This window comes from Mus musculus, chromosome 6, assembly GCF_000001635.26.
Source record: "Mus musculus strain C57BL/6J chromosome 6, GRCm38.p6 C57BL/6J".
Classification (NCBI taxonomy): domain Eukaryota; kingdom Metazoa; phylum Chordata; class Mammalia; order Rodentia; family Muridae; genus Mus; species Mus musculus.
This window is the reverse complement of record NC_000072.6, coordinates 123,122,220-123,144,266: the sequence shown is the minus strand read 5'-3', so window position 1 is coordinate 123,144,266 and position 22,047 is coordinate 123,122,220. Positions and strand designations below refer to the sequence as shown.

The following is a 22,047-nucleotide window of genomic DNA, read 5'->3' as shown; positions in this document are numbered from 1 at the left end:
GGAGGAGAGGCAGCACATTTCTGAACCGAATCATTTCACACAAATGTCACCAAGCACAAAGACAGCTTCCAGGGGTGGGTATGCTGATGGAGGATCTGAGCATCCCTGGAACAGGGATGGCCTTTGCTGGGATGAAGAAGACAGGAGAAGTTAACTCAGTGCCTTGCCTTAAAGACACTACTAATGACTGAATAATTGCTACAAACTGACTGTCTCATGACCTTTACCTGTGCCAGGATTTCACTCATACATCAGAATTCAGATCATGAAGGGCTAGCAGAATATTTTATTGGGTTTGAGTAAAATCGTGTAAAATTTACTCATGGTAAAATGAATGCTTAAAATGACCAATTCCAGATTAGAGAATACTATCCTTGCTTTCCTTTCCTAAAGAGAAAATTAGCTTAAGTAGTAATGTTCAATTTTCTGAATGCTGCCTCAGAGGCTGATGCAGTTTTATTTCACATATTGACTTATGAAACTGGTTACATGAATATGTCTGAGCTAGCTCAGGGCTCAGTTAGGTTTTGTCTGGGTTTCCATTTGTCACCCTTGGCTTGCTACAGAAAATGTTTGAAAAGAAGAAAGCAATTGTCTATATTCTTCTTCTCTATGCCAATTTAGTCAGAGTATCTTGTGTCTAATATGCTGCCTTTTACTTACTGAAAGGCATTTTAGTATGGTTTTCATATAATGGCTAATAAAGAATACTTAATATTTCTATTTTATATTAAGTATATAAATTCACATTTTTTAGATGAGCATTATAGCTACATCAGCAAGTTGGGCCTTATTTTTCATTCTATATTTATCTAAGTCTAAACTATAAACCAGTCTTGTTCTCAAACATCATTTAATCAACACACAAAACAATAATCACTGCATGTTGGTAGCTGGGAATGCTGCTTTTCATGAATCATTAGAGAAATTAAATGAAGAGATAATCTGTAAAATATTACAATATAATAATTTATCAAATAATCTCAGGAATTTGAGTGAAGAATACATGGTTGTAAAGGGTGGGGTACTGGGGTCTCTGACATGTTGATGAAGGGAACAAACTGCTGATAAAAGAGACATAAATATGAAATCCATGGTAAAATAAAATGATAAATGTTAGCAACATCCTATTTATCAGAATTTTCTTTAAGTGGCCATAAGTATTCTTATCACACACACATTCTCTCTCTCTCTCTCTCTCTCTCTCTCTCTCTCTCTCTCTCTCTCTCTCTCTCTCTCTCTCTCTCCTCTTTCTCTTTCTGTCACACATACACATGCAATATAGCAATAATATTAAGTAAAGGAAGGTGTTGTTAACCTTCTTTGGACAATTATTTGACAGTAAATATTTAATTATATTTCATAGTACATATCTGTGTGTATCAATCCAGACACTTAAATATTTATAATTTTACTTCTCAATTTAATGTCAATAAATCCAAAGACATTAAAAAAACAACAGAGAAACAGAAACAGATAGGTCAAGAGAACCTATCATACAATGGCATGAGTAAACAAGATGGCAAAAAGTTCCATGTGTGTCCATAAGGGACTCTGTATACTCTGTGGTATATAGAAAATTCTCAATGAAAGTTCATTTTATGACAGAGTAGGTGGGTAAATGCACAAGGATATATGTGGGCCAGTGTATGCATAACCATTTGCTGCCCACTTAAATTCTGTGAACCTGTAGAATTTCCCAGGTGTCTGTGTAATGGTTGGATAACAATGAATCGAATGCCCATGAAGAATGAGTGATTCATAAGTTTATTTTCTTCATCTGACAAACTGACTTCTGTTTAAGACTGCAAGAGATATCGTTCCAGCCCCATCCAGTCTTCCAACGGTAAATTATTGTAGCACATTTTTCATTGCCACTGCTGGGCTCACCATTGTGCCAGAATCTGAAAGGGAGGAAAGAACATCAGGGTGATTCCTACAATAATGTTTGAAAAGAGGAAGCAAGATGAACCAAGCCTGAGAATGAGGTTGGAATTTGTGGAGATCAGATTCAAGTAAGTACAAATCAATTGTTCTCCATCACCCATATCTGGCATTTACCTGGAAAACAGGGCCCATAGCACTCAATGTTCTCTTAGCTTATTTCTTAACTATTCTTGCAGCCCACATCTGAGAGGCTATTTCATCATTCTGGGGTTTGTTTGAATGGACAGTCAACCCATTACATTTATTTAGATGTTGAAAAGGTCTCTACTCTCATGTTTAATAAAGCTTTTCCATTATACAAGGGAACTATTTTAGAGACTGGAGAACTAGTTGAAATCTCTAGATAATCTGTTTATTTCTGTCATCAAGAACAAATAATTTAAAATTCTGGAGTCCTAGCTGTCTTCTCTGAAAATTGAGAACAATAACCTCCCTATTGTTGCAAGATATTTGGTCACATTGTGACCCACAAGATAATGAATTAGAAAAACCTGTTTCTAGTTGTAGTGTGGCTCACTTTTTAATCCAAGAGGTTTTTGTAATCAGGGTTAAACCATAGAGAGGTAGAGAAACAACCTGTTGACAGTGAATGAACTTAAGAAAATACCATTGAGAGTGAGAGGTCGTCTGGAGGATAGATAGAAAGATACACAGAAAGTAAAGCAAGAACATTAAGTTCCTAGGGTATTTAAGACAGCATAGAGAAGGGACTTTTTCCTTCTGGGACATGGGATGAGTAGGAAGGTCAAGTGGGTACTTTCTCTTCCTTTCTGAGATAGAAGGATTTCATCTTAGCATCTAGTTCCTGAGTGTTCACTGGTAAAATCAAATACTTGGGATTTGTTTTAAAACATAACACACTGCATATTTTTCAAATCAGATACCAGAGCTGAATATGACAGCATACTAATGTAGTAAGAGTTTTTAAGTCATTACATAAATATGAATTACAACCACATCAGATTGATAGCTTTTGATTTATAAGAAAAAATCAGTTATGATCTTGGCATCAATTTTGCTTATAAAGATAGAAATGAGGTCTAGAGAGGCAGATCAGGTGTTAAGAGACCTAGCTGCTTTTCAAAAAAATCTGAGGATTATGATCCCAGAATGCATATTATCAAGGTCCTAGCACCTGAACCACACAGCTTTAGGGGATCCAACACCTTATTATGGGTTCTACAGATATCTAAATACACATAGTAGACCATACAGAAATACACATATAGACACATGAATTAAAGTCTATGTTTTTAGATGTAGAATAAAAAATTGAAAGCAAAATAAAACACATCAAGGTATAAGAACCTTGATTGGGTGCCCTTGTGTCTTATATTCTGCATTCTTCAATTTCCTCATCTCTACTGGGAATATAAATAATGTTTGACTCATAGGATTCCTATGATGAATATATGGGGGAGTAAAAATTACTCCATGTATAACAGTTAAACCAGGAGGGAGCTATTTTAGTTTCATAATCAACAGCTGGAACACCCCAAATTCCTCTCATGCTGCAGGACCCAGGACTCTTCTATGTAAATCTAGACTCACGTGATACTTTCTTCATATGGTGTCTGATCAACCCATTGCCATTGCCGATGGCCTGTATCCCACAACCCTATAAAATAAGCAGCATGAGTGTCCAAGATCCCAGTGATGAAATCCTAAGGGGAAACAAAGATATAGCTGGACTGAGTGATTCATTTTGCGCTTCAAAATTTCTTAGTCGGGCGTGGTGGTAGAGGCAGAGGCAGGTGGATTTCTGAGTTCGAGACAAGTCTGGTCTACAAAGTGAGTTCCAGGACAGCCAGGGCTACACAGAGAAACCCTGTCTTGAAAAAAAAGAAAGAGAGAGAGAGAGAGAGAGAGAGAGAGAGAGAGAGAGAGAGAGAGAGAGAGAAAGAAAGAAAGAAAGAAAGAAAGAAAGAAAGAAAGAAAGAAAGAAAGAAAGAAAGAAAGAAAGAAAAATTCTTATAAGATGTTCCAAAAATGATTTCCATGACACAGTATTACAGGGTTCAATATGACACACAAATGCAAATACATATTAATAGAATCCTACTTCATCTCTCTAGGGCCTAAAATAGTTTTCAAATTTTAGATTAATATCAATAAATATACATTGTAGAGGTACACTGTAATATTTTGACTGATTTTTTTTCTGGTTACAGAGAAATAAGAATACAAAGAATCAAGGAAAACAAGAGCCACCCCCATCCAGGAGCACACATCTTATCCTCCATCCCGGAGTGTATGTATTCTCTCCCCATTAGGAGTATACTCCTTGCCACCAGGAGGGCAATTCTTCTCCCCACTCCCCACCCTCCATCCCCAGCCGAGAAGTGCCCATCTCCTCTAGATTATCAGGACACTTTCAAAGTCGTTAACTCATATTTCCATAATTCTGAAAACAATCTCTTTCCATGATCATAATGAATTCTCATCTCAGACTCACTCCACTCCTTACTTCACCAACATCATTCTTGATAGTTGTGCATGAGAGAATTTGATACATCTAATCATTCTCCATTCATAACTTCAGATAATACATTTCTGATAGCTGGTCGTGACCCTTCCAATTTGGTCCTTTCCCTGCACCCTTTCTCTGTAATGCAGTTGATAATACAGGAAGCATTAAAGTGCAGAAATCACAAGCTGGTCTCTCAAGCAGAGACATTTCATCCTTCCCTCCACTCTCATGTACTGCATTTCTTAGATCATGATCCCTTGGGGTTTAGGTCCACTGAAACAGGACCAAAGTGTAGAAAGCAAAGGCTGAAGTGACCATTGCTGCCTATTGGGTGGAAAGCCTTCTGTCACAGCACCAACACCTACTTCAATCAAACTCCCTCTTAGCAGAAACAGGCACACAACATGCTGGGCCCAGGCCATAGTCTTTCCCGGCATATACCTGCTCTTCCTGGCTTTGGATCACCACTAGATGAGCACCCATGCGGGAGCAGTTCTCCTCACTCTTGTTCCAAGATGCTGATGAAGAAACTGTGGGAACCAAGTAGCAGTGGGAACCAAATAGCCTCCAATCCTTTGGGCAACAGCTCCAGACTTTGTCTTTGGGGGAAGAAGGAAATGTAAATGTAATGTAATAGAGTAATCCTGAAAGCTGCAGTGTGCAGAGGTCACAAGAATTTTGGGACTCCCAACAGCTACCATATACAGCAGGAGTTCCTTACCCTCAGGTGCCAAGATACCCAAGTCTATCTCAATTGACTCTAATGTCAGGGCCCTTTGTCCAATGGGGGGTGCTGTTAGGAAAATTCAGAAAAATGGAATGTAAAGGTCACACAGAATCTAAGGATTTAAAGATAATCATCTGGGTCTCACAAAATATTACAAATATTCCAGAAATAAATGTAAAATAGAATGCCTAAGGAAGGTAAAATAAAAATGCTAATAAAAATATAATATATTTAAATACAGTTCTTTGTATCTGTAACTATGCTTTTTGTTTTAAAATTGAAAATATTTAAGAGAATAAACTTTTTAAAATGTAGTTGTTATAGTAGAATGAGGGTGACAGAGAAATCAGTTGAGACACAAAAATCATAGAAATTGAATTAATAACATAGGCAAAACAGAGAGGGGGAAGAAGGAAGAAAGGAAGGAAGGAAGGAAGGAAGGAAGGAAGGAAGAAAGAAAGAAAGAAAGAAAGAAAGAAAGAAAGAAAGAAAGAAAGAAAGGAAGAAAGAAAGAAAGGACAGAAAGAAAGGACAGAAAGAAAAGCAGGAAGGAAGGAGACAATCTGTCATAATCTTTATACTGACTATAATAAAATAGTTGTAAAAGACATGAAAAATTAAACAAAGAATTGAGAAACACATTGTAGCATATAAACAGAGATATCTTCACACACATATAAATATCCCTGCTGAGTAGGGGCACAAGCCCCCTCCGGTCCGAGCAGCACTGGGGTAGCTAGGGCGCACAGTCGGCTGACTACCGACAGCTACCCACAACACCCGCCAAGTGATCTTAAGACTTCTGGTGAGTGGAACACAGCATCTGCTCCAATCCAATCGCGAGGGACTTGAGACTGCATTAATCAGGGAAGCAGAAAACCTGGTCGGAGTAGGGGCACAAGCCCCTTCCGGTCCGAGCAGCACCGGGGTAGCTAGGGCACAGAGTCGGCTGACTACCGCCAGATACCCACAACACCAGCCACGCGATCTTAAGAATTCTGAGGATTGGGATCTGCCCAGCGCGGGAGCACTTTGCCTGAGCATCAGCAGCAAACACCTCGGTTCAGGGACCCTGCCGAGTGTATCCTGCACAGACAGCTGGCCATTTTCCCCGCCAGAGGATAGGGATCTGCCCAGCTTGTGAGCATTTTGCCTGAGAATCGGCAGCAGACATCTTGGTTGCGGGATCCCACCGAGTGTATCCTGCACAGGCAGGTGACCATTTTCCCAGCCAGAGGATAGGGACCTGCCCAGCGCGGGAGCACTTTGCCTGAACATTGGCAGCAGACATCTTAGTTCCGGGACCCTGCCGAGTGTACCCTGCATAGACATCTTGGTTCCAGGACCCCGCCAAGTGTATCCTGCACAGCTCCAGAGAATACCAGATGGCGAAAGGCAAACATAAGAATCCTACTAACAGAAATCAAGACCACTCACCATCATCAGAACGTAGCACTTGCACCCCACCTAGTCCTGGGCACCCAAACACAACCGAAAAGGTAGACCTGGATTTAAAAGCATATCTCATGATGATGGTAGAGGACATCAAGAAGGACTTTAATAACTCACTTAAAGAAATACAGGAGAACACTGCTAAAGAGTTACAAGTCCTTAAAGAAAAACAGGAAAACGCAACCAAACAGGTAGAAGTCCTTATAGAAAAACAGGAAAACACATCCAAACAGGTGATGGAAATGAACAAAACCATACTAGACCTAAAAAGGGAAGTAGGCACAATAAAGAAAACCCAAAGTGAGGCAACGCTGGAGATAGAAACCCTAGGAAAGAAAGCTGGAAACACAGATGCGAGCATCATCAACAGAATACAAGAGATAGAAGAGAGAATTTCAGGTGCAGAAGATTCCATTAAGAACATCGGCACAACAATCAAAGAAAATACAAAATGCAGAAGAATCCTAACTCAAAACATCCAGGAAATCCAGGACACAATGAGAAGACCAAACCTACGGATAATAGGAGTTGATGAGAATGAAGATTTTCAACTTAAAGGGCCAGCAAATATATTCAACAAAATTATAGAAGAAAACTTCCCAAACCTAAAGAAAGAAATGCCCATGAACATACAGGAAGCCTACAGAACTCCAAATAAACTGGACCAGAAAAGAAATTCCTCCCGACACATAATAATCAGAACAACTAATGCACTAAATAAAGATAGAATATTGAAAACTGTAAGGGAGAAAGGTCAAGTAACATATAAAGGCAAGCCTATCAGAATTACACCAGATTTTTCACCAGAGACGATGAAAGCCAGAAGAGCCTGGACAGATGTTATACAGACACTAAGAGAACACAAATGCCAACCCAGTCTACTATACCCGGCCAAACTCACAATTATCATAGATGGAGAAACCAAAGTATTCCACGACAAAACAAAATTTACACATTGTCTTTCCACAAATCCAGCCCTTCAACGGATAATAACAGAAAAAAAAAAAATACAAGGACGGAAATCACACCCTAGAAAAAGCAAGAAAGTAATCCCTCAACAAATCAAAAAGAAGACAGCCACAAGAACAGAATGCCAATTCTAACGAAAAAAGTAAAAGGAAGCAACAATTACTTTTCCTTAATATCTCTTAATATCAATGGACTCAATTCCCCAATAAAAAGACATAGACTAACAGACTGGCTACACAAACAGGACCCAACATTCTGCTGCTTACAGGAAAACCATCTCAGGGAAAAAGACAGACACTACCTCAGAGTGAAAGGCTGGAAAACAATTTTCCAAGAAGAAACAAGCTGGAGTAGCCATTCTAATATCAAATACAATCGACTTCCAAACCAAAGACATCAAAAAAGACAAGGAGGGACACTTCATATTCATCGAAGGTAAAATCCTCCAAGAGGAACTCTCAATCCTGAATATCTATGCTCCAAATGCAAGGGCAGCCACATTCATTAAAGACACATTAGTAAAGCTCAAAACACACATTGCACCTCACACAATAATAGTGGGAGACTTCAACACACCACTTTCATCAATGGACAGATCAAGGAAACAGAAACTAAACAGGGACACAGTGAACCTAACATAAGTTATGAAACAAATGGACATAACAGATATCTACAGAATATTTTATCCTAAAACAAAAAAATTTACCTTCTTCTCAGCACCTCACGGGAACTTCGCCAAAATTGACCATATAATTGGTCACGAAACAGGCCTCAACAGATACAAAAATATTGAAATACTCCCATGCATCCTATCATACCACCATGGACTAAGGGTGATCTTCAATAAAAACATAAATATTGGAAAGCCAACATTCACGTGGAAACTGAACAACAATCTTCTCAATGACACCTTGGTCAAGGAAGGAATAAAGAAAGAAATTAAAGACTTTTTAGAGTTTAATGAAAATGAAGATACAACATACCCAAACCTATGAGACACAATGAAAGCATTTCTAAGAGGAAACTCATAGCTCTGAGTGCCTCCAAAAAGAAACTAGAAAGAACACACACTAGCAGCTTGACAACACATCTAAAAGCTCTAGAAAAAAAGGAATAAAATTCACCAAAGAGGAGTAGACGGAAGAAATAATCAAACTCAGGGGTGAAATCAACCAAGTGGAAACAAGAAGAACTATTCAAAGAATGAACCAAACGAGGAGTTGGTTCTTTGAGAAAATCAACAAGATAGATAAACCCTTAGCTAGACTCACTAGAGGGCACAGGAACAACATCCTAATTAACAAAATCAGAAATGAAAAGGGAGACATAAGAACAGATCCTGAAGAAATCCAAAACACCATCAGATCCTTCTACAAAAGGCTATACTCAACAAAACTGGAAAACCTGGACAAAATGGACAAATTTCTAGACAGATACCAGGTACCAAAGTTAAATCAGGATCAAGTGAACGATCTAAACAGTCCCATATCCCCTAAAGAAATAGAAGAAGTCATTAATAGTCTCCCGGCCAAAAAAAAGCCCAGGACTAGATGGGTTTAGTGCAGAGTTCTACCAGACCTTCAAAGAAGATCTAATTCCAGTTCTGCATAAACTATTCCACAAAATAGAAGTAGATAGAACTCTACCCAACTCATTCTATGAAGTCACAATTACTCTGATACCTAAACCACAGAAAGATCCAACAAAGAGAGAACTTCAGACCAATTTCCCTTATGAATATCAATGCAAAAATACTCAATAAAATTCTCCCTAACCGAATCCAAGAACACATTAAAGTAATCATCCATCCTGACCAAGAAGGTTTTATTCCAGGGATGCAGGGATGGTTTAATATACGGAAATCCATCAACATAATCCATTATATAAACAAACTCAAAGACAAAAACCACATGATCATCTCATTAGATGCGGAAAAGGCATTCGACAAGATCCAACACCCATTCATGATAAAAGTCTTAGAAAGATCAGGAATTCAAGGCCCATACCTAACCATGACAAAAGCAATCTACAGCAAACCAGTAGCCAACATCAAAGTAAATGGTGAGAAGCTTGAAGCAATCCCACTAAAATCAGGGACTAGACAAGGCTGTCCACTCTCTCCATACCTATTCAACATTATTCTTGAAGTCCTAGCCAGAGCAATTAGACAACAAAAGGAGATCAAGGGGATACAAATTGCAAAAGAGGTAGTCAAAATATCACTTTTTGCAGATGATACGATAGTATATATCAGTGATCCTAAAAATTCCACCAGAGAACTCCTAAACCTGATAAACAGCTTCTGTGAAGTAGCTGGATATAAAATTAACTCAAACAAGTCAATGGCCTTTCTCTACACAAAGGATAAACAGGCTGAGAAAGAAATTAGGGAAACAACACCCTTCTCAATAGTCACAAATAATGTAAAATATCTTGGCGTGACTCTAACTAAGGAAGTCAAAGATCTGTATGATAAAAACTTCAAGTCTCTGAAGAAAGAAATTAAAGAAGATCTCAGAAGATGGAAAGATCTCCCATGCTCATGGATTGGCAGGATCAACATTGTAAAAATGGCTATCTTGCCAAAAGCAATCTACAGATTCAATGCAATCCCCATCAAAATTCCAACTCAATTCTTCAACGAATTAGAAGGAGCAATTTGCAAATTCATCTGGAATAACAAAAAACCTAGGATAGCAAAAACTCTTCTCAAGGATAAAAGAACCTCTGGTGGAATCACCATGCCTGACCTAAAGCTTTACTACAGAGCAATTGTGATAAAAACTGCATGGTACTGGTATGGTGACAGACAAGTAGACCAATGGAATAGAATTGAAGACCCAGAAATAAACCCACACACCTATGGTCACTTGATCTTCGACAAGGGAGCTAAAACCATCCAGTGGAAGAAAGACAGCATTTTCAACAATTGGTGCTGGCACAACTGGTTGTTATCGTGTAGAAGAATGCGAATCAATCCATACTTATCTCCTTGTACTAAGGTCAAATCTAAGTGGATCAAGGATCTTCACATAAAACCAGAGACACTGAAACTTATAGAGGAGAAAGTGGGGAAAAGCCTTGAAGATATGGGCACAGGGGAAAAATTCCTGAACAGAACAGCAATGGCTTGTGCTGTAAGATCGAGAATTGACAAATGGGACCTAATGAAACTCCAAAGTTTCTGCAAGGCAAAAGACACCGTCAATAAGACAAAAAGACCACCAACAGATTGGGAAAGGATCTTTACCTATCCTAAATCAGATAGGGGACTAATATACAACATATATAAAGAACTCAAGAAGGTGGACTTCAGAAAATCAAATAACCCAATTAAAAAATGGGGCTCAGAACTGAACAAAGAATTCTCACCTGAGGAATACCGAATGGCAGAGAAACACCTGAAAAAATGTTCAACATCCTTAATCATCAGGGAAATGCAAATCAAAACAACCCTGAGATTCCACCTCACACCAGTCAGAATGGCTAAGATCAAAAATTCAGGTGACAGCAGATGCTGGCGTGGATGTGGAGAAAGAGGAACACTCCTCCATTGTTGGTGGGATTGCAGGCTTGTACAACCACTCTGGAAATCAGTCTGGCGGTTCCTAAGAAAATTGGACATAGTACTACCAGAGGATCCAGCAATACCTCTCCTGGGCATATATCCAGAAGATGCCCCAACTGGTAAGAAGGACACATGCTCCACTATGTTCATAGCAGCCTTATTTATAATAGCCAGAAGCTGGAAAGAACCTAGATGCCCCTCAACAGAGGAATGGATACAGAAAATGTGGTACATCTACACAATGGAGTACTACTCAGCTATTAAAAAGAATGAATTTATGAAATTCCTAGCCAAATGGATGGACCTGGAGGGCATCATCCTGAGTGAGGTAACACATTCACAAAGAAACTCACACAATATGTACTCACTGATAAGTGGATATTAGCCCCAAACCTAGGATACCCAAGATATAAGATATAATTTGCTAAACACATGAAACTCAAGAAAAATGAAGACTGAAGTGTGGACACTATGCCCCTCCTTAGATTTGGGAACAAAACACCCATGGAAGGAGTTACAGAGACAAAGTTTGGAGCTGAGATGAAAGGATGGACCATCTAGAGACTGCCATATCCAGGGATCCACCCCATAATCAGCATCCAAACGCTGACACCATTGCATACACTAGCAAGATTTTATTGAAAGGACCCAGATGTAGCTGTCTCTTGTGAGGCTATGCCGGGGCCTAGCAAACACTGAAGTGGATGCTCACAGTCAGCTAATGGATGGATCATAGGGCTCCCAATGGAGGAGCTAGAGAAAGTAGCCAAGGAGCTAAAGGGATCTGCAACCCTATAGGTGGAACAACATTATGAACTAACCAGTACCCCGGAGCTCTTGACTCTAGCTGCATATATATCAAAAGATGGCCTAGTCGGCCATCACTGGAAAGAGAGGCCCATTGGACTTGCAAACTTTATATGCCCCAGTACAGGGGAATACCAGGGCCAAAAAGGGGGAGTGGATGGGCAGGGGAGTGGGGGTGGGTGGATATGGGGGACTTTTGGTATAGCATTGGAAATGTAAATGAGCTAAATACCTAATAAAAAATGGAGAAAAGAAAAAAAAAAAAGAAAGAGCAATCTGCAAATTCATCTGTAATAACAAAAAACTTAGGATAGCAAAAACTCCTCTCAAGGATTAAAGAACCTCTGGTGGAATCACCATGCCTGACCTAAAGCTTTACTACAGAGCAATTGTGATAAAAACTGCATGGTACTGGTATGGTAACAGACAAGTAGACCAATGGAATAGAATTGAAGACCCAGAAATGAACCCACACACCTATGGCCACTTGATCTTCGACAACGGAGCTAAAACCATCCAGTGGAAGAAAGACAGCATTTTCAACAAATGGTGCTGGCACAACTGGTTGTTATCATGTAGAAGAATGCGAATCGATCCATTCCTATCTCCTTGTACTAAGGTCAAATCTAAGTGGATTCACATAAAACCAGAGACACTGAAACTTATAGAGGAGAAAGTAGGGAAAAGCCTCGAAGACATGGGCATAGGGGAAAAATTCCTGAATAGAACAGCAATTACTTGTGCTGTAAGATCGAGAATCGACAAATGGGACCTTATGAATCTGCAAAGCTTCTGCAAAGCAAAAGATACTGTCAATAAGACAAAAAGGCCACCAACAGATTGGGAAAGGATCTTTACCTATCCTAAATCAGATAGGGGACTAATATCCAATATATATAAAGAACTGAAGAGGGTGGACTCCAGAAAATCAAATAACCCCATTAAAAAATGGGGCTCAAAATTGAACAAAGAATTCTCACCCGAGGTATACCAAATGGCAGAGAAGCACCTGAAAAAATGTTCAACATCCTTAATTATCAGGGAAATGAAAATCAAAACAACCCTGAGATTCCACCTCACACCAGTCAGAATGGCTAAGATCAAAAATTCAGGTGACAGCAGATGCTGGCGAGGATGTGGAGAAAGAGGAACACTCCTCCACTGTTGGTGGGATTGCAAGCTTGTACAACCACTCTGGAAATCAGTCTGGCGGTTCCTTAGAAAATTGGACATAGTACTACCAGAGGATCCCGCAATACCTCTCCTGGGCATATATCCAGAAGATGTCCCAACCGGTATGAAGGACACATGCTCCACTATGTTCATAGCAGCCTTATTTATAATAGCCAGAAGCTGGAAAGAACCCAGATGCCCCTCAACAGAGGAATGGATACAGAAAATGTGGTACATTTACACAATGGAGTACTACTCAGCTATTAAAAAGAATGAATTTATGAAATTCCTAGGCAAATGGTTGGACCTGGAGGGCATCATCCTGAGTGAGGTAACCCAATCACAAATGAACTCACACAATATGTACTCACTGATAAGTGGATACTAGCCCAAAACTTAGTTTACCCAAGATATAAGATACAATTTGCCAAATGCATGAAACTCTAGAAGAATGAAGACCAAAGTGTGGACACTGTGCCCCTTCTTAGAATTGGGAACAAAACACCCATGGAAGGAGTTACAGAGACAAAGTTTGGAGCTGTGACAAAAGGATGGACCATCTACGATACTGCCTTATCTAGGGATCCACCCCATAATCATCTTCCAAACGCTGACACCACTGCATATACTAGCAAGATTTTGCTGAAAGGACCCAGATATAGCTGTCTCTTGTGAGATTAGGCAGGGGCCTAGCAAACACATAAGTTGATGCCTACAGTCAGCTATTGGATGGATCACAGGGCCCCCAATGGAGGAGCTAGAGAAAGTATCCAAGGAGCTAAAGAGATCTGCAACCCTGTAGGTGCAACAACATTATGAACTAACCAGTACCCCAGAGCTCTTGACTCTAGCTACATATGTATCAAAAGATGGCCTAGTAGGCCATCACTGGAAAGAGAGGCCCATCGGACACACAAACTTTATATGCCCCAGTACAGGGGAACGCCAGGGCCAAAAAAATTAGAATGGGTGGGTAGGGAAGTGGGGGGGGGGTATGGGAGACTTTTGGGATAGCATTGGAAATGTCATTGAGGAAAATACATAATAAATAAATAAATAAATAAATATCCCTATGTGTTTAAATGGAAACCGAGACTATCAAAGACATGGAAAAACATTAGACAATGGGAGAAGATGGAAGAATGACTGGCCAAAGCATGCAAGGTTAAGTGAGCTACTAAGAAATTACATGTTCAATAATAAACATAAACAAGGCTGAAATAACTAAGAATATTATATACCACTATGAAGGACTTGGAATGATGCAGACAGATACATCATTTCATCTCCTGGAAAACTTAACCCAATATCTCACCATAGTATGGGTTATATATAGCAACATCCTTCCAAAAATGTATACTGTTGAAAAATGGGGTTTTTATTTTACATTTAATTAAAACATAATTATATCATTTTTCTCATTCTCTTTCTTCCAATCCCTACCATGTTCCTTCTTCTATCTAAAATTCATGACTTATGGCTGGAGAGATAGCTCAGTGGTTAAGAGTACTGACTGCTCTTCCAAAGGTCCTGAGTTCAAATCCCAGCAACCACTAAAGGTGGAGATGCTTATATAGGAAAAGAAGCCTACAAAAAAAAAATAGATTGAACCAGAAAAAGGGGGGGGGGGGAGACAGGGTATCTAAAAACTCCTGGAAATGGACAACTCTCTATTGAATGACTGCTGAATCAGAGAAGAAATAAAGAAAAACGTTAAAAACATCCTACAATGAAGTGAAAATGAAGACACAACATACCCAAAGTTAGTTGACGCAATGAAAGCAACAAGAAGAGGAAAATTCAAAGCACTAATTGCTGTCATAAAGAAATTGAGGGGATCTCAGAGTAGTAACTTAACAGCACATCTGAATGCTCTATAGTAAAAAGAAGCAAGCATAGCCAAAAGAAAGAGATATCAGGAAATAATCAAACTAAGTGTTGAAGTCAACAGACTGGATACAAAGAGAACAATACAAGGAATCAACGAAACAAAGAGTTGGTTCTTTGAGAATATCAATAAGATAAACAAACCCTTATCCAAACCAACTAAAAGAAAAACAGAGAATTTCCAAATTTACAAAATTAGAAGTGAAAAGGGAAACACAATAAAGATGTCCAAGACACATCAAGTATATCCATAGAATCAATAGGTCATGCTTTACAAACCTATATTCTAGAAAATTGCAAAATCTAAAAGAAATGGGTAATTTTCACAATAGATACCGCTTAGCAAAATTAACAGATAAAATAATTTAAATGGACCAATAAATGCTAAGTATCTTGGTGTTCTTATGAGACTCCTAATGTGAGACCCCAGTTTAAAGCATTTCTCCCTGAAAGGTAGAGTCCCTAAAACATTTCCCCAAGCTTGTTTTTCCTGATCTTTAAAAATACAGCTAGAAAGAAGCTCTTTGTTCTCTATAGCCAGCAAAAAGCCTTTTTGTTTCTATATTTTACAACCAGAGATGCCTGCCTTCCTGTGCCGAGGACACGGAGATAAAAGAATTCACTCCCCACTCCTGCCTTGTAAATTTCACCAAGGATACCCAGAAGAGAAGAACACTTCCCAACTCCTCCCAACTCTTCCCAACTCCTCCCAATTCCTCAGCTAGCTGTTAAAAGCCCCCTACTGTCACCGCTCCGGGTTGAACTCCCCTGCCCTGCAAGGTGCAAGATGTTCGTCCTCAGCTAGCTGTTAATAAAACCTCTTGCAGTTTGCATCAGGTGTGGTTTTCTCTCGGGACGTTGGGGTGTTGGCCAGCTCTTCCCGGGACTTGAGCGGAGGCCCAGCATTGGGGGTCTTACACTAACATTAGAGGGGGTTGTCTCTGACACTTTGCCTGCTCTTGGGACCATTTTCTTCTGCCTAGATTACTTTGTTCAGCTTTGATATGGGGTCTGGTACGGAGTCCTAGTGCAACCTGTTATGCCAAGTTCTATAGATATCCCTGGGAGGCCTCCTCTTTTTAGGAGGGAAACAGAGGAGGTGTGGATCTGGGGAAGAAGGGAGGTGGGAGGCAGTGACTAGGAGGAGTGGATGGAGGGGAACCAGCGGTTACTCTACAGCAGCAATCAGACTCTTAGGTATATTACTTCTTACCTTCCATGGGTGAAACACTTTTTGTGCAGTTCAATTCATTGTGCATTATATTTTTTGCAGCTTTTTTTTCTTCAAGAAGTTGAGAGTACTTTTGAAAATAAACTGGAAGAAAACAACCAAAACCACTCATTTTCATGGTAGAAGCATGCCTTTCTATTTCTTTATTTACTGGTACAAATATCTACAACATCCACATTACATAAGTAAACAGAGCCTGACTACAATTCCCATCACCCCATAGTCAATGGAATCCTCAGCCTCCTATTTTGAAACCACAGATACTTTTCAGAAATCACAGAAACAAGAGTGACTTAAAAGGCGGGATGGGTCTGTTATCATGGCTCTAAAGGGAGTGAACCATATCCTTCAAAGCTGAATGTAAGATGAAAATGTTAATTCTTCCAGGAGATGAATCAGAGATAAATAGTCATATTTAAGGATGTCAACTACCTTTGCATTGGGAGGAAAAGGAGTTAAGTAATTCTGAGTAGTTATATGTTATTTTAGAATGTGAAATCAGAAAAAAAAAAAAAAACCACAAGTATCTGCAGGGCATTGCTTTCTTCCTTAAACTTTCTTCATTTAGACTGACTTATTCCTCCATGTTCCACACTCCCATTCTGTCCTATTAAAACTAACTGGCCTCCCCCTCTAGAACTAGATTTCCTCACTTTCCTGCCTATGTTGTTGTCCTCATTATGCCATCACTTATGCTTCCTCCATTTCTCAAACACCAGTTTTGAAATGTATACTCAGTAATATCCCAGGGCACTCATTAGCCATCTTGTTATTGGATGTAAGCTTAGTTCTCTTAACCCTTAGGTCTTTAGACGCTGCCTGTCTTGGTTTTGCCTCACCTTTTGACAATCACTTTTTATTGTCTTTAATAATCTCTTCTCCTTCCATCCACCCCTTCAATTTAACACTTCCTACGGCCCTGTCATTATGATTTCTTCTCATATAAATTCTTCCTGAGTAAGGTCATGTATTGCTATGGTATTGCTTGTCTGCTCCCTTTTGCATAAGATTTTATGGTCACTAAATGCAATCATATTAGGTTCAACTCAGTATGTCTAAAACTCAAGTCAACATCTACCAACTTAAACATATGGCTTATATATTCTACACCTCTTTGAATAATTTCATGATTGCTGAGTTTACATCATCAAACTATTAAAATCACATTTTATTTCTTGGACCTCTTAATTCCTAGATCTCAATAATCATCAAACATCTATTTTCTTGGTCCTATACTCTTTAAATCTCAAAGCTGCCTCATCTCATGTTTTCCTGACACTTATCTCATTATCAGGTTATAAATTATTTCTCTCATTTCTCTCTTTGCTCTACAGATTCTATTTTCAGATTCCTGTAAAAAGCACCATCTATAACCTAAATGTGGCTATACCAATTCTCTCTTTGAAATGGTACAGCAGTTCTCCATGGCATTGATATTTTGCAAAAAAAAAAAAAATGACCACAATTTTTAACTTCTATGTCCACATACTATTGCAATGGGATTTTGCAACTGTCCCAATTTAAATTTAAAAAAAAAAAAGTAAAGTTTTCTGCAAGAGCTGAACAAGAGAATGTGAAAAATGATCTCTGATGTACTCTCCAGTTAAATTTTTTGAGAGCCTTGGCTCATTGCCACCTTCAGTCTTGGAAATCTCCAAGCTGCCATGTAAATGAGCCCAGGCCCTCCTAAGAACTCATATAAAGTTGAGCCACACTGTTCGTCATTCCAGCTGGCCTCCTCTTCCTCAGAGTCTGAGATGCCTGGACACATACACATGCCTAAGCTCAACTAGGACAAGAGGAGCCACTCAGTGGAGATCAGCCTAAATTGCCAAACCATAGAAGCATGAGATAAATAAGTATATGTATTAGCTCATTACATTGACATGGATTTATTAAGTAGAAAACAATACTTGATTAAAGAACACATTTTAAGAGAAATAAATGGTTTTGTATGGGTGCACAGCACATGTTCTACATCCTGCTTGTGTCTACCTAGGGAAATCTCATTTCTTCTTCACTTAGCACTGTGTATTTCAGCCACTCGTGCTTCAGTTTCATCCCTCTGTGACATTCTTGGTACCCACAGTTCTAGGTGTCACCTATTTTAGGAAAGCTATCACAATACAACACTTCCCAAACAATGTTGCAGACCCCAGTTTATTTTCATCAGATATAGTCTTTTTACATAGCCCAGGCTAGCTCCACACTTACTGTCCTACTATCTAACATCCTAAGTAGCTGGGATAATAAGAGATTGCCGTTATATTTAGCTGACACTGATTCATTAACTTTCCTCTACATTTCTTGAGAACAGAGTCTGTGTTCTTCCTGGACTTGGTCTGATACATCATCTGTAATACATTAATGTGTGCTATTACTATATTATTACTATTACTTTATTCTGAGTGTGCAAATAAATGAGTAAAGCATCCTAAATATGTGACTTTTCATGCATTTTTTTAAATTTTTCATACATTCTCAAATCTTTGATGAACAGAAATCCACCCATTTGCTCAGGTTGCTTTTAGATTTCTCATAATACTGGACAAGACAGAAGCAGCTAGGAATTAGCTGAAGAACTCTTCTTGGACAATTTCTTCCTAGCTCTTTCTTGTCTACAAGCTCACATTAGATGAAGGAGCCCTATACACATACAGTTTGACACCTTGCTGCCAATGAGAAAATGTAGATTTGACCTCCCAGTCTAATAAAGACAGCCCCACACAGACACTCACGAGTGTGATTTAGTTTCTATACTGAGAGTGGACTCCATTTTTCCCCAATAATTAAATTTAAGGACAAAGGGGAAGTCACAATAGAATCCCTTGTATTAATTTTCCATGAAGAATATTTCTTCTTCATATTTCCATTAAATGCCAACTGCTAGAGTGGAACCTCTCTTCATCTAAGGCAGACATGGTCCATTGATGTGTGCAGGATACTTACTGATAAAAGCAACTAAGAATGTGATTGCCAGCAGCAGGAGAAGTAGCATCAGGGATGTAAGAAGCAGTGAGGGGGAACCAGGCTTTCTTAGATCACGGATAGGTTTCTCTCTGGGAGCTAGAAGGAGAAGCACATTCATTTCGTGAGAAGTAAGTTTTATCTTTGTTTCTTCTTTTCCACCCTCCTCTTCTTCATTTTCCTCCATGACACATAGTTACTAATAGCAGAAACATTTAAAACAATAAAAAATGCACAGACTTATACTGTTGAAGTAACCGGTATTAATATTTTGAGATTTGAAAAAATACTTTGAATACATATATGTGTGTATACTTACATGTACACATTTATACAAATATATGTAAATATATATTACAAAAATACTTTATTAATGTTTTTCATAGAGTGTTTTGTTTCTTTGTGTGTGGTTTTGGGGGTTGGGTTTGTTTTTGTTTTGGCTTGTTTGTTCATTCATTTGTTTGTTTGTTTGTTTGTTTGTTTGTTTGTTTTTGGTGATGAAAGGTATAAGAAGCTAGTGTCTCTCTATGTAGTCTTGGATGGTCTACAACTCATTATGTAGACAAGACTGGCTTCAAATCTCCAGTGATCCTCCTGCCTCTGCTTCATGAATGCTGGAATTAGAGCACATGTGAACCTTTTAGCAAGTGTTAAAGTACGTATATATAATATGTTTCTCACATGATAACACAACATAAACATTGCCACCTGCCCTACAACTTTTCTTTGCATCAGTATTATAAATATATTTTCAGGTCACTGTACTTTCATAGTGTTCTTTACTGTGGTTGCAGTACTGTATATTTAAATCACTTCCAGACTATCCAAATATTAAAGACAAATATATAATAAGAGATAAATATTTCTAATCATAGTCCACCTCTTGAGCATAATGTCAGTCTGATAACCACTCTCAAATGGCTGGAAACTTTAGCGGAGCAACTGCCTATTAAGTGAGAGGTTTTGCTCTGATCTATCGTATAAAAGAAAAAAAAAAGTTCCTTCAGGATAAAAGCTCCAAACACTGAAACAGTTTTCATGAAGTTACAAAATTCTGTCAAGCGTAGAGGGGAGAGCTCACTATTAAACAATATGATTTAATTTTCAGAAAAATATATGCATTTATGTTCATTTATATAGAGCAGGAAATACAGCAAGATTCAAGGTATAGTTTTTGTAAATAACAAGAAAAAAACCATGCCAAGAAAGCTTTTCCTTCCCACTATACAACTCTACAGCTCTTCAAGTCAATTTACAGTTAAACAGCTGAGACTCCAGTAAAATACCAGATGGGAGCACTCAAAAAATCATTCACAAATACCACCTAACTTTGAGAATGACATTTCCTTTATCCTCCCATCTACATTAAGTACAGACAGGGATTTCTGTTTTGTTTTACCTGCAGGAGATTCTGAGTAGGTGTGCAAGGAGTTGGATTCATTCTTGAACTTCACTTCTGCATAAGTGATTTCTGAAGCCATATCAAGAAAAAATCTTCCTCCGTCAGAAGAGAGCCTTGTTCCTTCTCTAAGGCTCTATAGTATATGAGAACCAATCACTGTGATAAGTTGTCATATTGCACAGTTGTATGAAAGAAGAGACATGTCTCACTAGGATAAACGAGATGAGAACAAGAAACCACAGCATAGAATCACCAGGGCGAGATAAGGGAAATGCAACCTCTTAACATAAGAAAATAAGAATTGTAGCCCTCAAACCCACTCAGCAAGATATGCAAGTACTGCAAAGTGGGAACTCAAAGGGGGAAGGAAAGAAAGAGGAAGGAGGAGAAAGAGGAACCATGCTATTAGAGAACCCTGTTGTAAAACACTCTGCAGCACACATAAATTCACTCACTTCTATATGCAAATGTGGTTTCTGGAAAACCAGACAACATAAGCAAACTCTTAAGGCACAACGATGATTTTGACTGAACAGGAAAATTTTGATACCACATTGTAGTGGACCATTAGCCCTCACCATTGTGTGGATTCCCACTTTTTTCTCAGCTGCCACCAGTGTGGGGAAGGCAAAGTTCACATTCTGTTTCTTCTGAAGTTGCTCCTCTGAGCACTCTGCCTCCTGCCATAGATTCATAACTACCTGCATGGGGACTCTCCACTCACTTTGCTACTGGACATGCCCAGAGCTCCTGAAACAGCTCTGGATAGTAGCAGTGGTTGGACTCTCTCCTCTCCTTGTGCCTCTCTTCCCTTACTCCCAGCCCTCCTCAGCTCATGCTTTAAATGTTCACTGCACTGTTGGGAATAGTTGAGAGAATAAAATGGATCACAGAGTACAAGAGGGGACACTTACTTGAGCTGCTGGAGATGGAATCATTTGAGTCACTCCCACAGACATCTTCCAGCTCACAGCCACATGCTCAGCCTTCAGTTCTTCCAAAGACTTCCCTTCTTTGAATCTCCTCTAGCTACTTCCATGTTACACTACACATAACAATCAAACAACATGTGCATGCATAAGACACACAGAGAGAGAGAGAGAGAGTTTGTATTTACTGGTTTTCTTTTGCTTTTATATCCAAACATGCTGAAAACCATGGGTTAACACTATTACCCCCATTTTAATGTAAAGCCACAGGTTTCGTTTTATTTCCAAAATTTGGCATTTCTAATCTACATCTATGAGTAAAAACAAATCTATGCTCATTATCTCTATCTCAAACTCCCAAGTGATAATCTCTTGGATGCTCCCATCTCTTTCCCACAATGTTGCTCACACTTCACTTAGAGGCCTGTACTTTCTGGGTGGACTCCAAACCTCAGGTCAAGCCTATGTCCCCTAAGCTGGATGTGCTCTCATTCCTGGTGCTGATCTCTGGGAAGACT

General features: G+C 39.0%; 1 protein-coding gene across 6 annotated transcripts; it reads right to left on the bottom strand.

The window, feature by feature from the left end:
• Positions 1-267: 267 nt before the first annotated feature.
• Clec4a2 (C-type lectin domain family 4, member a2) lies at positions 268-21,577 on the bottom strand. 6 transcript variants are annotated; one of them, NM_001170332.1, is made up of 7 exons: positions 21,515-21,577; positions 20,598-20,808; positions 19,181-19,297; positions 16,214-16,315; positions 4,859-5,016; positions 3,499-3,611; positions 268-1,904 (listed from the first exon to the last, which is right to left on the bottom strand). In NM_001170332.1, exons 2-7 carry the CDS (start codon positions 20,677-20,679, stop codon positions 1,760-1,762), a joined length of 717 nt encoding a protein of 238 aa, NP_001163803.1. In that variant the 5' UTR covers positions 20,680-20,808; positions 21,515-21,577; the 3' UTR covers positions 268-1,759. The 6 variants fall into 6 exon arrangements, with proteins under 6 accessions (NP_001163803.1, NP_001163804.1, NP_036129.1 ...); NM_001170333.1 differs by lacking the exon at positions 21,515-21,577 and adding an exon at positions 5,139-5,210 and having other exon boundaries at positions 20,598-20,951; NM_011999.4 differs by lacking the exon at positions 21,515-21,577 and having other exon boundaries at positions 20,598-20,951.
• Between the last annotated feature and the right edge of the window lie 470 nt (positions 21,578-22,047).

Coding starts and splice junctions, on each gene's coding strand:
- Clec4a2 (NM_001170333.1), bottom strand. CDS start 20,679: ATGGCTTCAGAAATCACTTATGCAGAAGTGAAGTTCAAGAATGAATCC. Junction 5,211..16,213: donor AAGTGTTTCACCCATGGAAG/GTAAGAAGTAAT, acceptor TTTTCCTAACAG/CACCCCCCATTGGACAAAGG. Junction 5,017..5,138: donor GGGTATCTTGGCACCTGAGG/GTAAGGAACTCC, acceptor CTTCCCCCAAAG/ACAAAGTCTGGAGCTGTTGC.